Source organism: Pipistrellus hanaki (genome assembly GCF_964339955.1).
Source record: "Pipistrellus hanaki genome assembly, chromosome: 3".
Classification (NCBI taxonomy): domain Eukaryota; kingdom Metazoa; phylum Chordata; class Mammalia; order Chiroptera; family Vespertilionidae; genus Pipistrellus; species Pipistrellus hanaki.
In genome coordinates, this window is record NC_140505.1 from 100,709,657 (window position 1) to 100,730,418 (window position 20,762).

The 20,762-nt window shown below is 40.5% G+C and overlaps 2 protein-coding genes across 4 annotated transcripts in view; one reads left to right on the forward strand and one right to left on the reverse strand.

Annotated features, from left to right (window-relative positions):
* POMP (proteasome maturation protein) overlaps nucleotides 1-20,762 on the reverse strand; it is a 391,736-nt gene that overhangs the window by 241,088 nt on the left and 129,886 nt on the right. The gene's annotated exons all lie outside the window — the stretch shown is intronic.
* The window catches only part of FLT1 (fms related receptor tyrosine kinase 1), a 202,294-nt gene that overhangs the window by 80,731 nt on the left and 100,801 nt on the right, over nucleotides 1-20,762 (forward strand). For all 3 annotated transcript variants that reach the window (XM_084878676.1, XM_084878677.1, XM_084878678.1), the window contains 2 exons: nucleotides 6,863-6,977; nucleotides 14,362-14,470. In XM_084878676.1, the coding sequence (XP_084734802.1) occupies nucleotides 6,863-6,977; nucleotides 14,362-14,470 (224 nt within the window). The remainder of the gene's footprint in view (nucleotides 1-6,862; nucleotides 6,978-14,361; nucleotides 14,471-20,762) is intronic.

The following is a 20,762-nucleotide window of genomic DNA, read 5'->3' on the forward strand; positions in this document are numbered from 1 at the left end:
GCTGTATGCCAGATTTTGGAAATAAGTTCACCATACCATGCAAAAAGGGCTAAAAAAGACTGAAATTGCCACTGCACTGATGATATTTGTGTAGTGAATATTTGACAAGCCATGTGTTGCTATATACAAAGAAACAGTGCAGTAAAGCAATTTCTTGTCCTATGATGATTGTACATGGATATTACTACCTACAGTATAAGGGTTAAGTGCACAGATTCTGGAGTGAGCCAGAACTGATGATAAATTCTGTTTCTGCCATTTCTTAGCTGGTTAGCCTTGGGTACTTACTTAACCTCTGTAATCCTCAATTTCTTTATCCATGAAATGGGAAGTGAGAGTAACTACATTTTTAGGATTTTGTACAGATTAGTGAGATAGTGTTTAAGAAATGCCTAGAGCATAGAAAGTATAATCCTTACTGTAGTAGAGAATAATATGCATGGTGCATATTATAATTTTTACAACTATGGCTGGTTAACTTGCCTCTTAAGACGAGCAGTCAATATTGTCAAGTTTGTCGGTCTGACCCCAGTGTTGGCTTTGCCTTTTTCTGTGGCCCCAGACTGCCTCTATCTCTCTTTGCTCTCAGAGGAGCCAAGTATTTATGAGCATTAAGGGAACAAGGCAAATTCCTCGCCACTACCGGAAAACCAACCCAAGCATGTGGGTCAGTAATGTCATCTCCATCTCCTGAGGGTGGTGTTTCCCCAATAAGTGTGGGGAGAAGAGGCCCGTCACTGAGAGCGGCCGGGAGCCCCACACACGGCTTCTGCCCGGAGTTACACCCACTGGCACGTCACACGCAGGGCCCATGCCATGTGCTGGGCCCATAATCGGCTGCTTTCTTTGAATTTTTTTATATCAATCTATAGTCTGAAACTAATTTGTCTCAACTCTAGGGCAATGGATGAGTTGACATGGAGTGTACACTCTTACCCCGGAAACTTTTTTTCTCTCTCAATGGTTATAAATAACCTCCATGATGTTGTACTTGGCATGCTGCATGCAGATGGAGGTCGGATCCTAAAGCTCATTAGGAAAGGGATGGAGGCTCGGAGCAGAGAGAGGACAGCGTGGAGCTGAAGCTGATAAGGTGGCCTTGTCCAGAACTGTGCCTGGGAGCTTTCTTATCTCTCTCTGGCAGGAGGTGCTGTGGGCTTCCTGTGCGAAATCAGGAGTGAGCGCGGCTTTCCTCTCGTTGTTCGGCTTCCTCCCCCCTCAAGACAGTTCCCAGCACAGTGGTTATCTTTGCATCTTCAAACATGGCACAATCCACTTCCTTAAGAGCTTGATGTATTCTTAAGACTTAGGCAAACTCCCCTCCCCCTAAATTTCTTTTCAAGTGCTATTATATAGTCAGGCTCCTAAATGACATTCTATTTTTGTGGTTGCAATTACAAAGAGGGAAAAATAACAGTCCTCGGATTAGAAAACAGCCACCGAACCTGTCCTTTTTGTTTGGAGGATCTTGCCGCCGTGGTCCGGTCTCTAGTTTCCACGCTGGGGCTTGTGCCCTCCGTTACTGCCCTTAGACTTAGTGGTGGGGGTGAAGGTCAGAGGTCGGCAGCCTCTCGTGAACTCAGAGCAGACTGCACTTCCCTCGGGAAATGCCTAGACTTGCTTTACTCTCACATATTTCTTTGCGTTTCCTGAAGACCAAGAGTATGAAACTAAGATCTTTGTCTGAGGCCTCTCTTATCTTTTCCCCCTCTTTAAGGGAAAAAGAATGAAATTAAGAGAATTTCTGTTGTTTGATGTCCCAATATGCAGTACACACACATGACTAATATAGGTGTACACGTATTCATAGAAGTGTACACACGTCATAAGCCTCATATGCCTGTAATGCACATATATACATTACATATACATATATGTATTGAGTGCGTGTGAAGGATGTGAGGTCAAATACTAGCTCAAGGTATGGAGGTTACAGTCTAGAAAATGGTGCCCTGCCCAGTGTTGCTTAGTGGAGCATCAGCCCACTCACTGAAGGGCTTCGGGTTTGATTCCCAGCCCCAGTCAGGGTGGGTACCGAAGGCAACTGATTGATGTATATCTCTCACATCATTTCTCACTCTCTCTCTCTCTCCCTTTCTCCTTCTCTCCCACTCTCTCTAAAAATCAATGGGGTGAAAAACCTCAAGTGAGAATTAACAAAAAACAAACAAACAAGAAGAAAAGAAAATGCAGAATACTAATAATGAAAACTAGGGCAAAATAACATGATTTTAAAAGCTTCATCAATAAAATGTCTTAAGTAAAGGAGAAAGTGTCTAATTTCTCTTTGGTTCCATTTTCTCTACTAATAGAGAACACTAATCAATAGAGTTAATTAGTAAAGAAAACTGCTTTCACTTATTTTACCTGATGATTATAAGATTAGCTAGTAGAAATCCTTAACAGAAATTCCTTAAGCGTGGTTACTCCTTGCCCTACCCAGTTTGGCTCAGTGGATAGAGTATTGACTTAAGACTGAAGAGTTCCAGGTTCACTTCTAGTCAAGGGTATTGTACCTCAGTTGTAGGCTCCATTCCTGGCCCTGGTCAGGACACATGCAGGAGACAACCAATCGCTGTGTCTCTCTCACATTGATGTTTCTCTCTCTGTCTCTCCCCCTCCCTTCCACTCTAAAAAATCAGTGGAAAATGTCCTTGGGTGATGATTAACAACAACAATAAATGGCCACTCCTTATTAATTCTTTTTTAATTTAATTTTATATTCTAACTGTAAAAACAGACATTTTAAAAACATTTGGACTGGGTACAAACAACATCGTTGCTAATTCTATTAGGTGTAATAATGACACTGTAGTTAAATTAGGAAATAAGCATTTTTTGGAGATATGCACGGAAATATGTAGGGCAAAAATGACATGATGTCTAGCATTTGCTTTAAAATATAGAAAACAAGAAGAAATAAGGGATAAATGAAACGAATGTGGCAAAAATCATAAAAGTCAAATCTGGGTGGTGAATATATGAGGTTTCATTACATTATGTCTTTTATCACTATGTTTGAAAATAATAAACTAAAACAAATGAATACTCTTATTAGAAACAACATATCAGTATCTCATGCCTATTTATAAGTTCTGCATGCTTATGTGGTGCCAATTACCTGCTGGGCCCTCGCTTAATGCTGAGAACAGAGGGAGTAAGTACCTGTGGCCCTGCTCCCCTGCCGCTGCTGGCCCAGTGGGGCCCGGAAGCACTAAATGGCAACTTAGGAAGGGTGGGTGCTCTGGAGGGGGTCTCACCGGGCAGCATGCCCAGGAGGGGAAACTCTCTGGAAGACTAGATAGGGTCACACTCTGGAGTCCTTCCTTGGCTCCAAGGCCATAGAGAAACAGCCACGGAACTTTCTCCTGGCCATTACAATCCCTTCGGTCTTCCCTTTTTCTCGCTTATTTTATCTTCTCACCTTCATCTCACATAAGTCATGGCTGCCCTTGGCTCCTTAAGATCATCCCCTCAATTCTTCCTGGAAATTGGACTTTCAAAGATCCTCCTGGTTTCAAAATCTCTAAAAATCTACCCAAATCTCTAAAATCTTCTATATATATAAAGAAGTAATATGCTAATCGGTCTTAACAGTGTCCCGGTCATGACGGTTCAACAGGCTGTACACGCACAGGAGCTGGTGGGCAGGGACGAGGCAGGGACTTGTGCCACTGGGACATGAGGTTGCCTCTTGGGGCTGCCCCCCTGGTGGAGTGCATGCAGGCCCACTGCACAGCCTGGCCCGGAGGAAATGTCAGGACAGGGCCATCCTCCCCACAAGCAGAAGCACATGCAGGCCTGCCGTGCTGCCCAGACCCAAGGGGGGCATCAGGACAGGCTGTGGTGCCCCCCCCCCCAGTGGAGGCACATGTAGGCCTGCCACGGTGGCCCCCACAGCAAAGGCACCCTCAGGCCCACCATGCCACCTGGCCCAGAGTGGGGCATCAGGACAGGGACGGCCCCCCTAGTGGAGGTGCACACAGGACCACTGAGCCACTCAGCTTGGAGGGGGGATGTCAGGATGGGGGCGGGACCTCAGCGGACAGCTCTCATCACTCCTGTGCCGGGGTCTGAAGGCACAGAGAGGAAGGAGGAGCAGATGGGCAGTTAGAGGGATCAGGCCAGGAGGGGAGAGCAGTTCAGCCATCAGGCTGGCATGGGAGCAGTTAGGGGCATCAGACAGGCAGGCAGGTGAGCACTTGGGAGCCAGTGGTTCTGGATTGCTAGAGGGATCCCAGATTGGAGAGGGTGCAGGCCAGGCTGAGGGATATCTCCCCACCCCTATGCATGAATTTTGTGCACTGGGACTCTAATGTACAAAATAAAGCCCAGCAAACTTTTTGTTCACCACAAATTCTAGTCCAAAAGGTAACAATACAAAATGTTTCAGTGAGTCTGGCCTGTATGGCTCAGTAGTTGAGCGTCAACCTATGAACTAGATCACGGTTTGATTTTCTGTCAGGGCACATGCCCAGGTTGCAGGCTTGATCTCCAGTGTAGAGCATACAGGAGGCAGCCAATCAATGATTCTCTCTCATCATTGATGTGTCCTTCCCCCTTCTCTCTTCTTCTCTGAAAACAATATATATATATATTAAAAATCCTTCAGAGAAATGGTCCCTGTGCAAGTAAACAGAAAAATCTACACCGTAGTTCATCGGCAACAGAGGCATGGCTGGCTGAGGGTGACTGCAGGGAATCGAGTCAGGCTCCTGCAGGCACATCTCTCCAAACCTTGGGAGCCTGACAGATACAGTTTTGAGGCACCTAAAATATATCTCTATTTGCACTGTCTCAAATAAATTTGTATTTAAATCTCAAGGGATGTTTTAAGGTGAACTTGCTATAAGCTCAATGAGTGGTAAGTGAGAGCAATGAGGGGTCACAATGGTCAGAATAAGCTGTTAGACAAGACCGCGTTATGGATGGTGGGGGTGCCTAGTCCATGGTAGCTACCTGAGTGAAGACGAAGGGATCTGAGTGCACATGGCATACCCCTGTGATACGGGGAGGATAACTCCTTATTTTCCTCTGTCTTTAATTTACAAAACGTCTGCAAGTAAATTAAGCCATATAATGCTTAAATAATCCTGTGAGATTAACAAGGCAAGTATATTTAGTTTGCAGAAGAGAAAACTTGTCATACAGTTAGGAGAAGTCGTGGCGAGACTAGGACCTAAGTCCCCTCTGACTCCTGGCCCAGTACTCTGAACTAAACAAACCAAAACACAATTTGACCAGAACAAAGGGCTTCTTATAGGTTACATTTGGAAAAGCAGGTAGGGATGGACTGTGGATGGCCTTGACCATCAGACAAAAAAAAAGCCTGAAATTTCTACAGTCCCGTTGTTAAAGCTTTTGGAACAAAAAGGATTTCACTGAAAACCAGGGGTTAGTCTGACGCAGTTTGGTGGTTGTTGGAAGTGTGGAAAAAGCCAGCTGGCAGCAAGGCCAGTTAAGATACTAGTTTACTGCACAGTCAGCATGGACTTAAATGTCTTTTTTTGTTGTTTGGGTTTTTTTATTCATGTAGGATGTAGGATACATAAAACATAATAAATGAGCAATAACTATATTTCATATGCATAGCAAACCATATGAAAACAGAAGCTTACTGATAATAATGTGTCTGAGAAAACATGCTAACTTCCAGATATACACTGAGTGGCCAGATTATTATGATCTCTGAATGCATAATAATCTGGCGACTCAGTGTGTGTGAGTGTGTGTGTATATATATATATATATATATAATATATAATTAGAAGCCCAGTGCATGAATTCATGCATGGGTGGGGTCCAGCCAGCCTGGCCAGGGAGAGGGGACATGAGCTGTTGGCCGGCCTGCCTACTGGTCAAGGGGACAATTTGCATTTTAGCCTTTTATTATATAGGATATACACTGAGTGGCCAGATTGTTATGCATCCAGAGATCGTAATAATCTGGCCATTCAGTGTAGGTCAAAATCTCTCTTTAAAATGGTACTCAGCCAAGACCGGTTTGGCTCAATGAATAGAGCATTGGCTTAGGGACTGAAAGGTCCCGGGTTCGATTCCGGTCAAGGGCATGTACCTTGGTTGCGGGCATATCCCCAGTAGGGGGTGTGCAAGAGGCAGCTGATCGATGTCTATCATCGATGTTTCTAACTCTCTGTCTCTCTCCCTTCCTCTCTGTACAAAATCAATAAAATATATTTAAAAAAAATAATAAAAAATAAAATGGTACTCAAGTAGCTAGTTCAAAATAATAAGAGAGAGTTTTCATGAATTTTTAGAATAAAAATAGATCTTAAAGATAAACAACTTCAAACGCTTATTTTATAATTAGATACTTGAGGCCTGAGAAGTTGAAGAGCTTACCATGAAACCGCCAAACTTGAAAAGAAATAGACTGAAATTAATAATTGCTCCATCATGTGTGCTTGCATATGCACTTAATTAGCCTGGGAAAAGTTACCTGCATAATGGAATGTTCTGATTAGCAGCCAGCCTTATATAGATGTGATTTCTTTGATGTTTTCCATTCATTAACATAACTTCATTTTTTTTTCTGGTTTGCATATTTCCTCCACTAGGAGCTAATTAAAATCTATATATTAAATTTTCTAATTTATGCATTTTGTTTCATATTTAATATTCAGAATATGAAGGACGTTTGGAGATACCTTGATGTGGGTTTTTCAGATCAGGCAAAATATATTTGCTATTTTTAAGTTATGAGAATGGATATTGGGGAAAATTTAAAGAAAAGAGAAAGTGTACTTTTGTTGCCAGAGCACTTGTCTAATGATTTTCATTTCACCTTGGTCTGGACCATGCTGCAAAGCAACATAATAATGACTTACTTTTTTAAAAATAGGTATGACTTTTGCTCCAATAATGAAGAGTCCTATATCCTGGATCCTGACAGCATCATAGGAAACAGAATTGAGAGCATCACTCAACGCATGGCAATCATAGAAGGAAAAAATAAGGTATTCTTTGTAAAAATAAACTTTGGGATACTTATTCTTAAAACACACACTCAGCTCCCTGCTCTGGGTTTATTAGGACCAGAAATCACTCAAAAGCTCAAACAAAAGTCCAGAGAGAAGAAGATTTTGAGATACCTCTTCATGGAGAGATGCACTGAAGTCACTCACATGGTGGTATTCTCCAGCCACTCACCAGTCCCAAGGAATGAGTCCACTCTCCCAGTAGAAGAGGTGGAACTGCCTGTTGAACATCAGGCTTGTCCACATCAGTGGTTCTCAACCCTGGCTGCATATTCGAATACTCTCCCAATTATCATTACTTTAGAATCTCTTGGGTGGAGCCCAAGGTTCATGAAAGCTCACAGCAGATTCTGGCATGTAATCAGGACTGAGACCCACTTCCACAAATAAAGCAGGGTAGCAATAAGCAAAATCTGATATGGAGTGCTCCCATTCCACAAAATATCTTGTTTTCCCCTCTGTCTTTGCAAAGGCAAAGCCTGACTAACACTAGGGTATACAAACACACAGAATCCCAAGATTCTCTGACTCAAGAGATGCAAATCAAAACCAGAATGAGATACTACTCACACCTGTTAGAATGGCTATCATCAAAAAGACAAGAGATAGCAAGTGTTGTTGAGGATGTGGAGAAAAGGGAACCATCGTGCACTGTTGGTGGGAATGTAAATTGGTGTAGCGGCTATGGAAAAGGGTATGGAGTTCCTCAAACAAATATCCAACTACCATGTGATCCAGCAATCCCACTTTTGGGTGTTTAAAGAAAATGAAAATACTAACTCAGTAAGATAGATGCACCTCTGTGTTCATTACAGCATTACGCACAATCACCAAGACACAGTAACAATCTAAGTGTTCATTAATGGATGAGTGAATAAAGAAAATACGGTGTGTATACACAGAATATTATTTAGCCATAATAGCAAATGAAATCTTGCCATTTGTGACAACATGGACGGATGTTGAGGACATTATGCTGAAATAAATCAGAGAAAATCAAATATCTCACTTTATTGTGGAATCTAAAACAAACAAACAACAAACTCATAGATACAAAGAAGAGATTGGTCATTGCCAGCGGCAGAGGATGGGGGTGGGTAAAATGGGTAAAGAAGGTCAACAGGTATAAACTTCCATTTAAAATAAAAAGTCCTGCCGAAACTGGTTTGGCTCAGTGGTAGAGCGTCGGTCTGTGGACTGAAAGATCCCAGGTTCGATTCCAGTCAAGGGCATGTACATTGGTTGCGGGCACATCCCCAGTAGGGGGTGTGCTAGAGGCAGCTGTTCAATGTTTCTCTCTCATCGATCTTTGTAGCTCTCTATCCCTCTCTCCTCCTCTCTGTAAAAAAAATCAATAAAATATATTTAAAAAATAAAAATAAAATAAAATAAAAAGTCCTGGGGACATAATGTGCAGCGTGGTGACTGTAGTGGTGACACTGCATTGCATATGTGAACGTTGCTGAGAAAGTAGATTTTAAAAGTCTCATCACAAGAAAAAAGTTGTAACACCTGGTGACAGGTGTTAACTAGAGTTGTTATGGTGATCATTTTGTAATATATACAAATATCAAATTATCATGCTATACATCAAAACTAATATGTTGTATGTCAATTATATCTTATTTTAAAAGAGAGAGAGAGAGAGAGAGAGAGAGAGAGAGAGAGAGAGAGACTTCAACCCTTCTTCCCACAAAAAAAAAAAGGCATCTTTTCTGCCATCCTATAATTCATTCTCTACTCCCCTAACCTCCGCTGAGCCTTAGCAGAGCTGACACTTTGTGAACCATGCAACAAATATCAGTGGATCTCAGACCTGGTGGCTTTTTATTTTTATTTTTATTGAATTAGTGAAAAAATACACACTAAAAAACTGTGTTTACAGGCATGGGTTAGTGGTTAATATATATATTAAACCCCTTGCTAAAATGTCTTTTTCTACTTGCATGTCTTGATTTGGAGTAGTCATTACTATGAATGCCATCTGCTGGAGAGTGATTATGTCTATGTTATCTATTTATTGAGCTGTATTCTTTGCACTTGAAGGTGACAAAGTAGATGGCATCATTTTCTATGGAGGATTTGACAATAATAACAAGTAACATCTGAATTCTTCACTGTGTGACACTTTTTGACATGTGCTAATGTCAATGTCACTCTTAGGCTGACCAAAATGGTTATCTCCATTTTAAAGATAAGAAAAACTGGGGTGATAGGATGATTAATTCAAAGCCATGCAGCTTAAAGTGGAAAATGCAAAACTCAAACCAGAGTCTTCCTGTTCCCAAACCCAGGCCTCTGCCAACTTAAGCCAATACAGAAATCAGTTCAAATGGTGACGGCTGGCATGATGCTATCAGCAATCATTTGTCAAGGATTCAGGAAATGTTTTTATAACTAACAGGAGTTGTAGGTGGCTTAAAAATTTTTTTTCTAATACAAATGAATGGTAGTTTAAAATATTCCCTGATGTGTAACTATTGATGAGAGAGCTGTTTAGTGAAATACTCAGGAAAGAGGAAATTCTATAAACTTGAAAGTTAAATTTGTGACTACATAAAAAAAAAAAATGGAAATTGCCTCAAGATAGAAATCCAGTTAGTTGTCACAAAGTACTAGAAATTTTCCAGATGGCATTAATTGTGTCAGTTTCATTTGCCTTTTCCTGACCCTAACTGCTGGATATTAAAACAGAGCTTAGAAACTTAATTTATGTGGTAACTTCTAGCCCTATTTTGATATCCTATCCACAAAAATACTCAATAAAAAAGAAAATGGAAAATGAGAAAGCTGTGTGAGGTCTGTAAGTAGCCTGACCCATGAAGTGGCGAGCTGACTCCATAGAGAATAACTGTGAGAAATGGTGGGAATGAGGTAACAAAACCAGGGTTAGAAAAGGAACTTCCCTGATTCACATGTAATTTTGTAGAGTTGCAAAGGTTTTAAATAAAGATTTCCAGACCAGACCCAGTGGCACTTGTGCAACCCCACATGCAGTCCAGCCCTGGGACCCAGCTCCTGCCACTTTCTGTATAAAGACATGCAAGCCAGTTCACCCCTCTGAACCTGTGTTCTCTCCTCCAAAAAATGGAGTTAGAAATATTTGCCCTACCTAATTTGCATGTTGTTATGAAGGTGATTATCATATAGACCCTAATGCAATTCCAAAATTGATCGTGATCATACATAATTAAGACTATTTGTTAAACAATTATTTGCAATGAAAAAAAACACAATACTTTCGAAACGAAGTTTGAGATATATAGGTATATTTATATACATGATATCCTCTTGGTAGCTGCAACTGCAACACAATCTTTAAGTAAATTATTAATTTAATATTTTAAATTCAAAAGAATTTTCCACTTTTACTTTTAGCATCTACTAATATATCTTTTGTGTATGAAAAATTATCTTTCATATAATGATGACAAAGGGAAGTTTTGCTATTTCAGAATTATTTGCGCTGGTCTTCTCTTTACATTTAAAATGTTTACTTTCTGTACATTTTAAGAAAGTAAAGTCCCACCTCAGACAATACGTTACTCGTACCTGTGGTCGTAGTGCAGCACGCCCAGCAGCACATCCACAGGTCAGGGGTGGAGGGCTCCCTGGAGCCCCTGTTCGATTTCAGGGACTTGAATTTTTTTTCTTTGTTTTGTTTTGCTTTTTCCATGTAATTCAAGTAAGGGTTCAGGGGACAATAAAATTCAGTTCCTTACTGGAAAGTTTTGGCCTAGATTTGTGAAAAGTGAGTCATCAATGGAGTTACTAATAGCAAACGTGGCGATTTCATATTGTTTAAATGGGGCAACCAGGCTATTAATTGGGTCTGTAGATATGGAGTAGGAAGTAGAAGGAGCCCTGTGTTAGAAAAAAACACACACACAGGAAATACTTATCCCAGCATTAGTTCTGTGAGGCTGGAGAACTGTGACATCCTTACAACATTTTAGCAACATTTCCACTGAAATTATTTTGAGGTGAGAATGGGAAATGTGTGCATGGTATGGGACAAACCCGTGACGGAGCACTAGTGCCGAACACAGGATTACAGCTTGTGCTGCATTTCCCACACATTCCCCCATTTCTCCTAATTCTCACGTTCCATTTTCCCATCACTTGGCTCAAATGAGCCACGCTAGGTTAAATTTAGATTCTTCCATGACCTTTCTCCCTGTCTACTTTTATTTCTCTCTGAGACACTTAAAAGGAAACTATATTAGAAACATTCTGAGATTAAAATCACTGTTCCATATATAGATTTTTTGTAAATGAATGCTGAAGATTAGGCTGAATTACACATCATCCCATCCATTCTATTCCGTGAGGCTCAAACCACATTGTAGTGATGAGTGACTAATGCTTAGTGAAAGGGAAGGAAGGAATATGAATAACTTCCAAACTTACAGTCCCTGACGACAGTTTTCATCAGCATTCCTGAGTCATACAAAAGAACCAGAGAATGGCCTTTAAGAGTCTGTTTCTAGTGTCTAAATTCTTGAGGTCGTGGCAGGGCAAGTAGAGGCACCCCCGAAGTGTGGGTTCGGAACTAAAAAAACAAAACAAAAAAAAAACAATGTTGTGACAAATGAAAACTAATTACAGAAATAATACAAGCATAAATCTTGGAGAATTTCTTTTGGTGTACCTTATAAAATAAATGATTATAATTTCAAACACATTTCACAACTCAAATTCTTGGCACTTTGTCTTTTAAAGTATTAAGTTGATATTTGGTGTTCCAACTGTTATGCTATTTTTATTTTTTTTTTCCTCTTGGAACAGTTACATGAGCACCAGGGGATGTATCTGTCCCTTTAAATCAGAAGAGGCCTGCATTGAGACTTACCTTTCTCTGTCCAGACACTGTATACTCACCTACAGCTCACAGCTGAGCTCTTTTTTTCTGATCCTATAAAGTTTATACTTTAGCTAAAGATAGATTTTGTTTTTATTCAAAATATGTTTTAAGTTATATTCTCTGGGGGAAAAGAGAAGTACTCTAGAAATCAGATAGTTTATAGTAAAGTTGATCATAGGATACAAGTTTCTTTTTCTTTTTAATTTTTTTTACTCCTCAATCATATTTTCAAACTCTATAACACTGTATCCATTGAAAAAATAGCTTGCAGCTTATATAAAAATACTAAGAAAGAAACTGGTCTTTCCTGTATGTAGCATTTAGCTTACATGGTTTATCTCTGCTGACCAAAGGAGGTATTCTTGAGGAAAAACCCGATTCAAAAAATAGAACTCTAGCAATAAATCTATGCTATTATATTTAAAGACTTGTAGGTGAGAAGCAGTTCTGTATAAAGATTCAGAGCATACGCACTGGAGTCAGACAAACTTGAACATAGTTTTCACTCTGGTATAGTGAGGATTGCATACATGGCTCCTCTTCTGTTTGTTGCATCTGTTTAATTACACATACCATGTATCCTCTGTGTGTTGAAATGATTGGACATAAAAGTATCTATAATATGTGGCATACGCAGGTCTGTTTGTGCTGCTGTGTATGTTTGAGTGAGTCATGGAGCCTCTATAACCTCAGTTGCTGCTTCTGCAGAAGGGGGCACCTCACAAGCTTCTCTCCTCACTACTTTCATTTTCTCCCATGCCTCTGAGGTGGTAGGTGCAATAATTCAAAGGAAATGGCTACCCAGGATTTTTTTTATTTCCACCTGTTAAAGATTAATGATCAAAATAGGGAGGCCCCTGGGCTCCTTTCATATTCTCTTTAACTGACTTCGTGTGAGTGTTCCTTTGCAGAAGAGAGGAATGGGAATTTGATCTTCAGTAGGGACATTCCTCTCTATCACCTCTGCGGTTAAGAATATCCTTCAAGGTTAAGAATAGGGATTGTGTCATATTCACCCCTGTCTCCCTTAAAATATCTGGACAATGCCCAGTAAATATCTGCTAAATTGAATGCAAAATGCCACATATTGTAGATACTTTTATGTCCAATCATTTCAATACACAGAGGATATCTGGTATGTGTAATAAAACAGATGCAACAAACAGAAGAGGAGCCATGTATGCAATCCTCACTATACCAGAGTGAAAATTACAAAAAATTGGGAGCAATGAACTTGACTAAACCGTGAGGAATATAGTCTTATTCTTCCTAATTCGTAGAATAAAGACAGAAATACCTTATTGAATGGGATATGAGAACCGTAAAGTGCCTAGCACATTACTTATAAACTCAGAAAAATGTGAAGATGTTTTGTATTCGCCACTGTAAGAAGCCCACGGTCACATTTCAGCCCATGTATTACTTTAGCCTGTAGGTCACTCGACCACTGTACTTCAGCTAGGACACCCCAGTAGTCTGGAAGCTTCAGCACAGCCTCTATCACTTCAAACCCAGTCAGCTGTGTCTTAGGAGATAGGCTGCAATCACTTATAAGTAGTTGGATCAACATTTTCAAAATAATTTTAAATATGAAAAGCTTACTTTTTTGTTTTTCCTATATAGTATGTATCTTCCTATATAGTATGTATTTTGTTTTCTGTAAGGTTGGGTCGGATTTTAAAACTAAATAATTTTTTTTCATCTAACTAATTTTTAATCTTTAAAAGAAGATAGCAATGCAAGCCTTTAAGCTGTATAAATGTGTTTTTCAGTACTTTTGAAATATCACAGTGTGTAAAGTGCTTTAAAATTCATACACATTTGACTCCTATTGCCTTTTCAGGGGCTAATTTGTCAAATAGCAGCACTAAAGTCTAGTGAAACTATAGTGTATTAATTTGTAGCCTACATCTTCATTTCCTAGATAAGGAACTGACAGACTGAGAAATGAAGTAATTTACAAACACACACAATAGCCTAGTGAGCTCTCCTGCCCCTCCTCAGCACCATCGGGCTGCAGTGCCACATTCTATGAGCACATGAAAGACATGGTTCAGCCAACCTTCTCCTCTGTCCTTGCTAAGGCTCCTGTTCCCAAACAGCAGCCACAAGCTCAGGTCAGCCCGACAGAAGGACTCCGCCTCCCCTGGTGCTCTCATTCACGTGGACTGACCGCTCAGAGAGTAGGACGTGCAGTCCCTCACCTCAGCCTCAGGTCTGTAATTGTTGCGCCAGCAGCATGAGATAAATAAGCCTGAAGCCCTCGTCCCAGTCGGATGTCATAGCCCCCGGTCTCCTGAGGACCTGCTTTCCTGTTATTTTTTCCATTCTTGCTGGAGCTCGGAAAGGGGAGAGCCTTCTGGTAACCACTACTTATGCAATTAATATCTTGGTTGAATGAATGAAATAGCTGAATCATTTCAATCCTCAGACGTAGCTGGTGGATGTTCAAATGGTTCTTTGTCCTATCACTAGCTGAAATTTCCTTTTCTTTTGTAGACCGCTAGCTCCTTGGTTGTGGCTGACTCTAGAATTTCTGGAATCTACACCTGCATGGCTTCCAATAAAGTAGGCACTGTGGAAAGAAACATAAAGTTTTATATCACAGGTAAGCTACATACCTTATACTCACAAAAACAACCTGGTGACCTCAGTCTCTCTTCAAATCTTGTTTCTTTTAGTGCACTCATACATAGAGTGGTTTTTATTTAAAGAAAACACTCCATAGAATTGTTAAACTTGAATAATTTCATCTTTGCTCTTAGGAATAGTACCATCATTGAATCTTCTAAAGAATAGTTTCTCTGAATTCTCTTTTAGAACCATTTGTGGATGTCTGGCTCCCAGGCTGGGTTGTGAATGTGGGATCTTGTCATATTCATTTTTTATTCCCTTCAGTACCTGCCACAGGGTCTGGCACACAGTGGTTGTTCAAGAGTAGTCCAGGAGCCCTGGCAAGGTGGCTCTGTTGGTTAGAGCAACATCCTGTGCTCCAAAAAGTTGTGGACTTGATTCCCAGTGAGGGGGGGCATATGGAAAACAACCAATCTCTCTCTCTCTTTCCTTTTCCCTCTCCCTTTCTCCCTTTCTCTCTCAAATCAATAAACATATAGCCCAGGGTAAGGATTTTTTTTAAAAAAGAATAATCAAGGAAATAAATTATAATACATATGATAACATTTTTTTAAGCCAGAAAGCTAATTGTTTCACAACTTTATTTTAACTTTTTGGGAAATGAGGCTCTCCTATAGAAATCTGAAGCTGAGCTTTGTTGACAATAACTAATGTACTCTTTTTTGGTAGCATTTAAGAATTTTTAGCCTTAAATAGGACCATCCTGCAAATCTTAAAACTTCCAAGGTACACAAATGACACTCCCTATGTCCCTCCATGGGTACAGGAAGGAAGTAAGTAGCTCAAAGTATAAAAACAATTGCCTGGCTCCACACTCCCCAATTTCTGAGGAAGCCTGGGCAGTTTGCCAACTCGGGAAACTTCGCACTGCATGAGGCAGGCTGCAGTACTTGCCTGGAGTTCTCCAGAAAGAAAGAACAGGTCTGGTTTCATGAGACCATGTGGGCTGTCAGCTCACAGGGAGCCTCTGGCGAGTCAGCCAACCCTCTGCCGCGGAGATGCCCTGAGAGGCTGTCACAGAGCAGCGGAGCTGGGGGAGATTCAGAGGCGTTCTAGCCCTGCGTTCTAGCCCTGCGTTCTAGCCCTGATGAGGAAATGGCTTTGGAGACGTGGGGAGGCAGAGCTGCTCTAGACTGCTTCAGTCCCTGTTCTCTCAGATTTGAGAGGTGGAAGGGAAATCATCTTTGCATCCATTCCAAGTAGGAAAACCCTTTCTTTCAAGGATTCAGAGCAATTTCACACAGATGCAATCTCAGATGATTTGGACTAATTAAATACCAAGGTTTGTATTGTCCTGGATATTTGGTTAGAAACAAGTTACCAAATCTATAGCCACTATATGTGTGATTTAGAGGACAAAAGACTGAGCAACTCCTGTTCTGTTCTGAGCAGTCAACACATTTGTACAAGTTTAGCAGCACCTGCTATTAGATAGTCTCATTCAACTCTGCACTGGGCACATGCAGAGATATCAGTGAGGCCCTGTCTTTCTAGAAAGACATTTTAACACCCAGGAAACAAAGCAGAAAGTATATATATATATATCCTAGTATCCAAAGGTTTGTGCAGAAGTAGTGTGATAGACAAATTTACCAATGGTAAGCCAATGATGTCCAATTGAAATATAATGTAAGCTATATATGTAATTTAAAATTTTCTAGTGTCCATATTTTTAAAAATAAAAAGTGAAATTAATTTTACTTAACTCAATATACTCAAAATATTATCACTTCAAAATGTCATTGACATTTTAAAAAATATTATACTGCTTCCATTTTTAAATTAATTGGAATAAAGACTTGAATGAAATTCTCTAGTCATGCTAGCCATGTTGTAAATGCTCAACAGCCGCATGGTCCTATGGGTTCTGTACTACACAGTGTAGCTGGAAGCCTCTGAGAGGAAAGCAGGATGCAAAATGTCCCAGGATTTGAGGTGGCACAGAGAAAGGTGTGCATCTGAACAGGGAGAAAGAAGATAATCTTGCCCTGACATCCAAATTCTGTCCACACCCCTCATGAACAGTCTTCCCTGGGATCTAGAAGTGAGCCCCGTGACAAGTGGTCTGACATCAGAAGGACAGACCTTGAGAAGAGCAAAGAGGCTGAGACAGTCTGGAAACAGACTTGGGATAATTTCTACAGGGAATTCTGGGATCCCAGAGACCCCAGGAAAGACCAGAAGTGGGGTTAGCATAGACTCTGGGTGGGCATGCCACTTGGCCCACAAACACTTTACATTGTGAAGAGGACGGCCAGTCAGAGCCATCCACAGCCCAGGACAGGGCGCCCCTCCTGCCTGAGTCTGAAGGCAGCACTGGAAGCGGATGTTCCCGAGTGGAGGGGAACGGCATGCCCGTTTCCATATCGTTCAGCACCCCCAGGAAAGGTGCCCAGCACGAACTGCAGCACCAGCACCTACCTCTCCGTCCCCCGAGTTTCTCCTTGTCATATCATATATCCATGCACGGTATTGTTGCTGACAGGTGCCCGTCAAGCTAATCAGCTGAATTCAGAAATTCCCTCTCTCCTCCCACCACTTTACACAATTAATAACCATGGAGTGGTTGAGACCTTTCCTGAATCTCAAGGCTTGTCCACAGAAAGGAGCAATGAGAATTCAATTCAAATATACCTACTAGAAGCTCTCGCCATTTTTCCTCTAGGAATTCAGGAACCTTAACCTTAATCTGAGCACAAAGTCAGCCAATCAAGCTTCCATTTCCTGGAATATAATTTCTCTGAATTATTGTCTACCAGTTCTGAAAAGTTCTAGTTGGTGATAAGATTAGTGATAACAGATTCATTTGCTTGCACACATTATTTTAAAACTAATTATCTTTTTCTTAGTCAAATTTTTGTCACGAGACTTGCCCTCACTAGAGATGAGACTGAATAATGTGCGGTACGATGCACCTTACATGTCTGTTTTCTGTGTTTCTTCGTGGACCTGGTGAAGATAATGCTTTAAAAGACCTGTCTGAAATTTAACTGCTTTAAATCTAGATCTGGATTTGGATCTTTATTGAGACTCATCTCCATCATGTTGCCCCTTAAAGTATAATAATAACTTACAGCTGCCTCCCAAACTCATGAAAGGTAGTTACCTGTGGCCACTAGAACCCTCCACTGCTTCGACTCTGTACTGCGCCATTATGTGTACACAGGTAACTATTTGAAAAAGCAAAACTTTCTAGTAACCACTCACTGTCTTTTTAGAGAATGTTATTACTAGTCTCCATTAGAAGAGAAGCCTTCTTTATCCCCACCTGACAAATGAGGCACCTTTCATCTTTTTCATTTCTATGCTTGCCTCTTTCATGAATTCAATTCACTCACTTGACCAACCAAGTCTAAATGAGACTAGATGACTCACCTAACCCTAGGCTGAATGTGTCTCCTCTCTCCTGAGTTAGTGCTGATTCCTCTCCTTGACACCTCATAAACCGCCATGGGTGTGATACATGTAATAGATAAGTGTTAGTTGGTGCTGATGATGCTTGTGCTGAATCGTCAACAGATACTTTAAGTGTGGGAAGATTTCTTGTTTTCACTCTGAGTGTTAGAAGGCAATTCTTTCTTGGGTTTGTTTTTGTACTCAGGCAACAACAACAAAAAATCAACATGAATTAAGGAGAAAAATCCCTATAGATTCATTAACTCATTTTAGGACATTTTATTTATTCTTTTCTATGGATCAAAAGAGAATACCAAATGGGTGATGCTGAGAAATAGGTAATCATTTCTAAGAGGCTGTCTGATAACCAAATTAGCTTCAATGACAGTGCCCACCATGTGGGAAATGGACCTCAAACCTATTTGGTTCTTTTCTTTTCTGATGTGTGTGTTTTTGCTGTTGGCTGGCACTCAGCATGACTATGGGTGTGTTAGCAATTACTGAGTGTGAAACAGGAACAGCACTGCCTTATCTCCCTGGCTTCCCAATGTCACTAAATGCATTTTATTTTGAGATTCCTGGTGGTGCTTGGCAAAGATAAACAAAATCTTCCATCAGGAAACCTGTGAGCTAATTTCCACAGGAAGTTTCAAATCACTGAAGTAAATAGAAACTCTACTTGCTCTCAATAGTGTGTCTTGGGCTCACTTAGGTTCTAATACCAGATGAGACCTCATAAATGGAGTCAGTGCTCTTTAAATAAATGATTTGATTGAAACCAGTATACCCTACTTCTGTTCTAGTATGTGTGTAAAAGTTGATGGCTGCTGATTTAATCCTTATGCTTGGAAAATGTCCCAAATATAAAATGACTCTAAGTTACAGGGGCTATTTCAGACATCTTATTGTTAACTTAAAAATGATTGTCAGCTGCTTCTGCATCTTCTGGCACATCCTTAGGTTTTCATTTTTAAAGCAGGAAAACCTCCACTGGTCTCTCTTTCCAACTACTAACAGCTTCATAAGCCACTGTTACCCCCCTCCCAGGTTTCAAATGAATACTTTGGCATTTCTTCAGACGTGACACTCTATAATAAAGCCAAAGCCCAGAAAAATCAGAAAAACAAGCAAAGTGAGATTTAGGAAAGAGTTGATATGATATCTAATTTTGGACTATTGTCCCTTTAAGGTTTAAAGGTTTCTTTATAGCTTTGTGTCCAAAGGATAATAATAATAATAGCATAACATAGTGCTTTTCATCTTCAAAGTACTTTGTAAAATGTTGGCCCAAATTCTTTGCTCAAATACAGATACACAACTAGTAACAGTCAATGCAAGGGTTTTGAGAGCAGATCAGTTCAGGGCCAGTAGCCAATGGGTTTTTTTTTTTTTAATCCTCCGGTGACACGGTCTAAAATGAGACTAGGAACTCTCAAGGCAAAAGCTAAATGATGGTCCAGGGTAAGAAAGCTCAGGAGGAAAGTTCAGGAGGTGGTGCCAGAGGCACTTAGAGATGGAGATGAAGGTTAGCCGGGAACGAACATTGGAGCAAATGGCTTTTAATGACAGTCACTTTCAGAAAATGTTTAATAAGCTTCTGATTTTTAAAATTATTTTCCCCTCCCACAATCGCCCCCATATTGCAATCTAGCAACTCTTCCAGATTAGTTGTCCACATTTTCAGAAGACATCTTTTCTCTTTATGACTGGGTGGAACAACCACCAGTAGGGAACCTGAACAAGTAAGTTGGCTCTTCTCTGCACACTCTGCCCACCGTGCCAGCAAAGAGCAAGCAAGGGAGTGAGACAGCAGCTTGGAGGATGCCAGCCACTCAGTGCAGGAAGCTTGGGGAGTCAGTCACTCTTTTACTGGATACGTGAGGATCGCAGTGGTGTTGACTGGCAGGACTGGATCTCCATTTTTGTGTGTGTGTTTTTTTAATAAATCTTTATTGTTCATATTATTACAAATGTTCCTCATTTTTTCCCCCTCCATTGCTCCCACCCGACCCTCTGCCCTTTCCCCACCCCCCATTGTCCTCATCCAGGTGCACAGTTTATGTTCAGTCTCTTCCCGCACCTCCCACTCCCCTTTTCCCCAAGAATCCTCAGTTCACTCCCCTTCCATACCTCTGATTCTATTATGTTCAACAGTTAATATTGTTCATCAGTTTGTTTGTTTTTTTAATTTCCTTGGTTTTTAGATTCACTTGTTGATAGTTACGTATTTGTTGTTTATAATTTTTATCTTTATTTACTTTCTCTTCCAAAAGAACCCCCTTCAGCAATTCATATAATTCTGGTTTGGTGGTGATGAACTCCTTTGGCTTTTTTTTTTTTTATTAGTGAAGCTCTTTATGTGGCCTTCGATTATGAGTGATAGATTTGCTGGGTAGAGTATTTTTGGCTGTAGGTTCTTACTATTCATCACCTTGAATATTTCTTGCCATTCCCGTCTGGCCTGCATGGTTTCTGTTGAGAAATCAGCTGACAACAGTATAGGTGCTCCTTTATAGGTAACTACCTGCTTTGCTCTTGCTGCTTTTAATATTCTCTCTTTGTCTTTTGCTCTTGGAATTTTAATTATGATGTGTCTTGGTGTGGTCTTCTTTGGTTCCTTTTGTTTGGAGTTCTGTGCGCTTCCTGGTCATGTAAGTCTAATTCTTTCACAAGGTGGGGGAAGTTTTCTGTCACTATTTCTTTCAGTATGTTTTCGATATCTTACTCTCTCTCATCTTCTGGGATCCCCATAATTCTGATGTTGGTTTGCTTGAAGTTGTCCCAGAGGTTTCTTACATTATCTTCAATTTTCTGGATTCTCGTGCCTTCTTGCATCTGTGGAGGAGTGTCTTCTGGCTCTTTATGTTCCA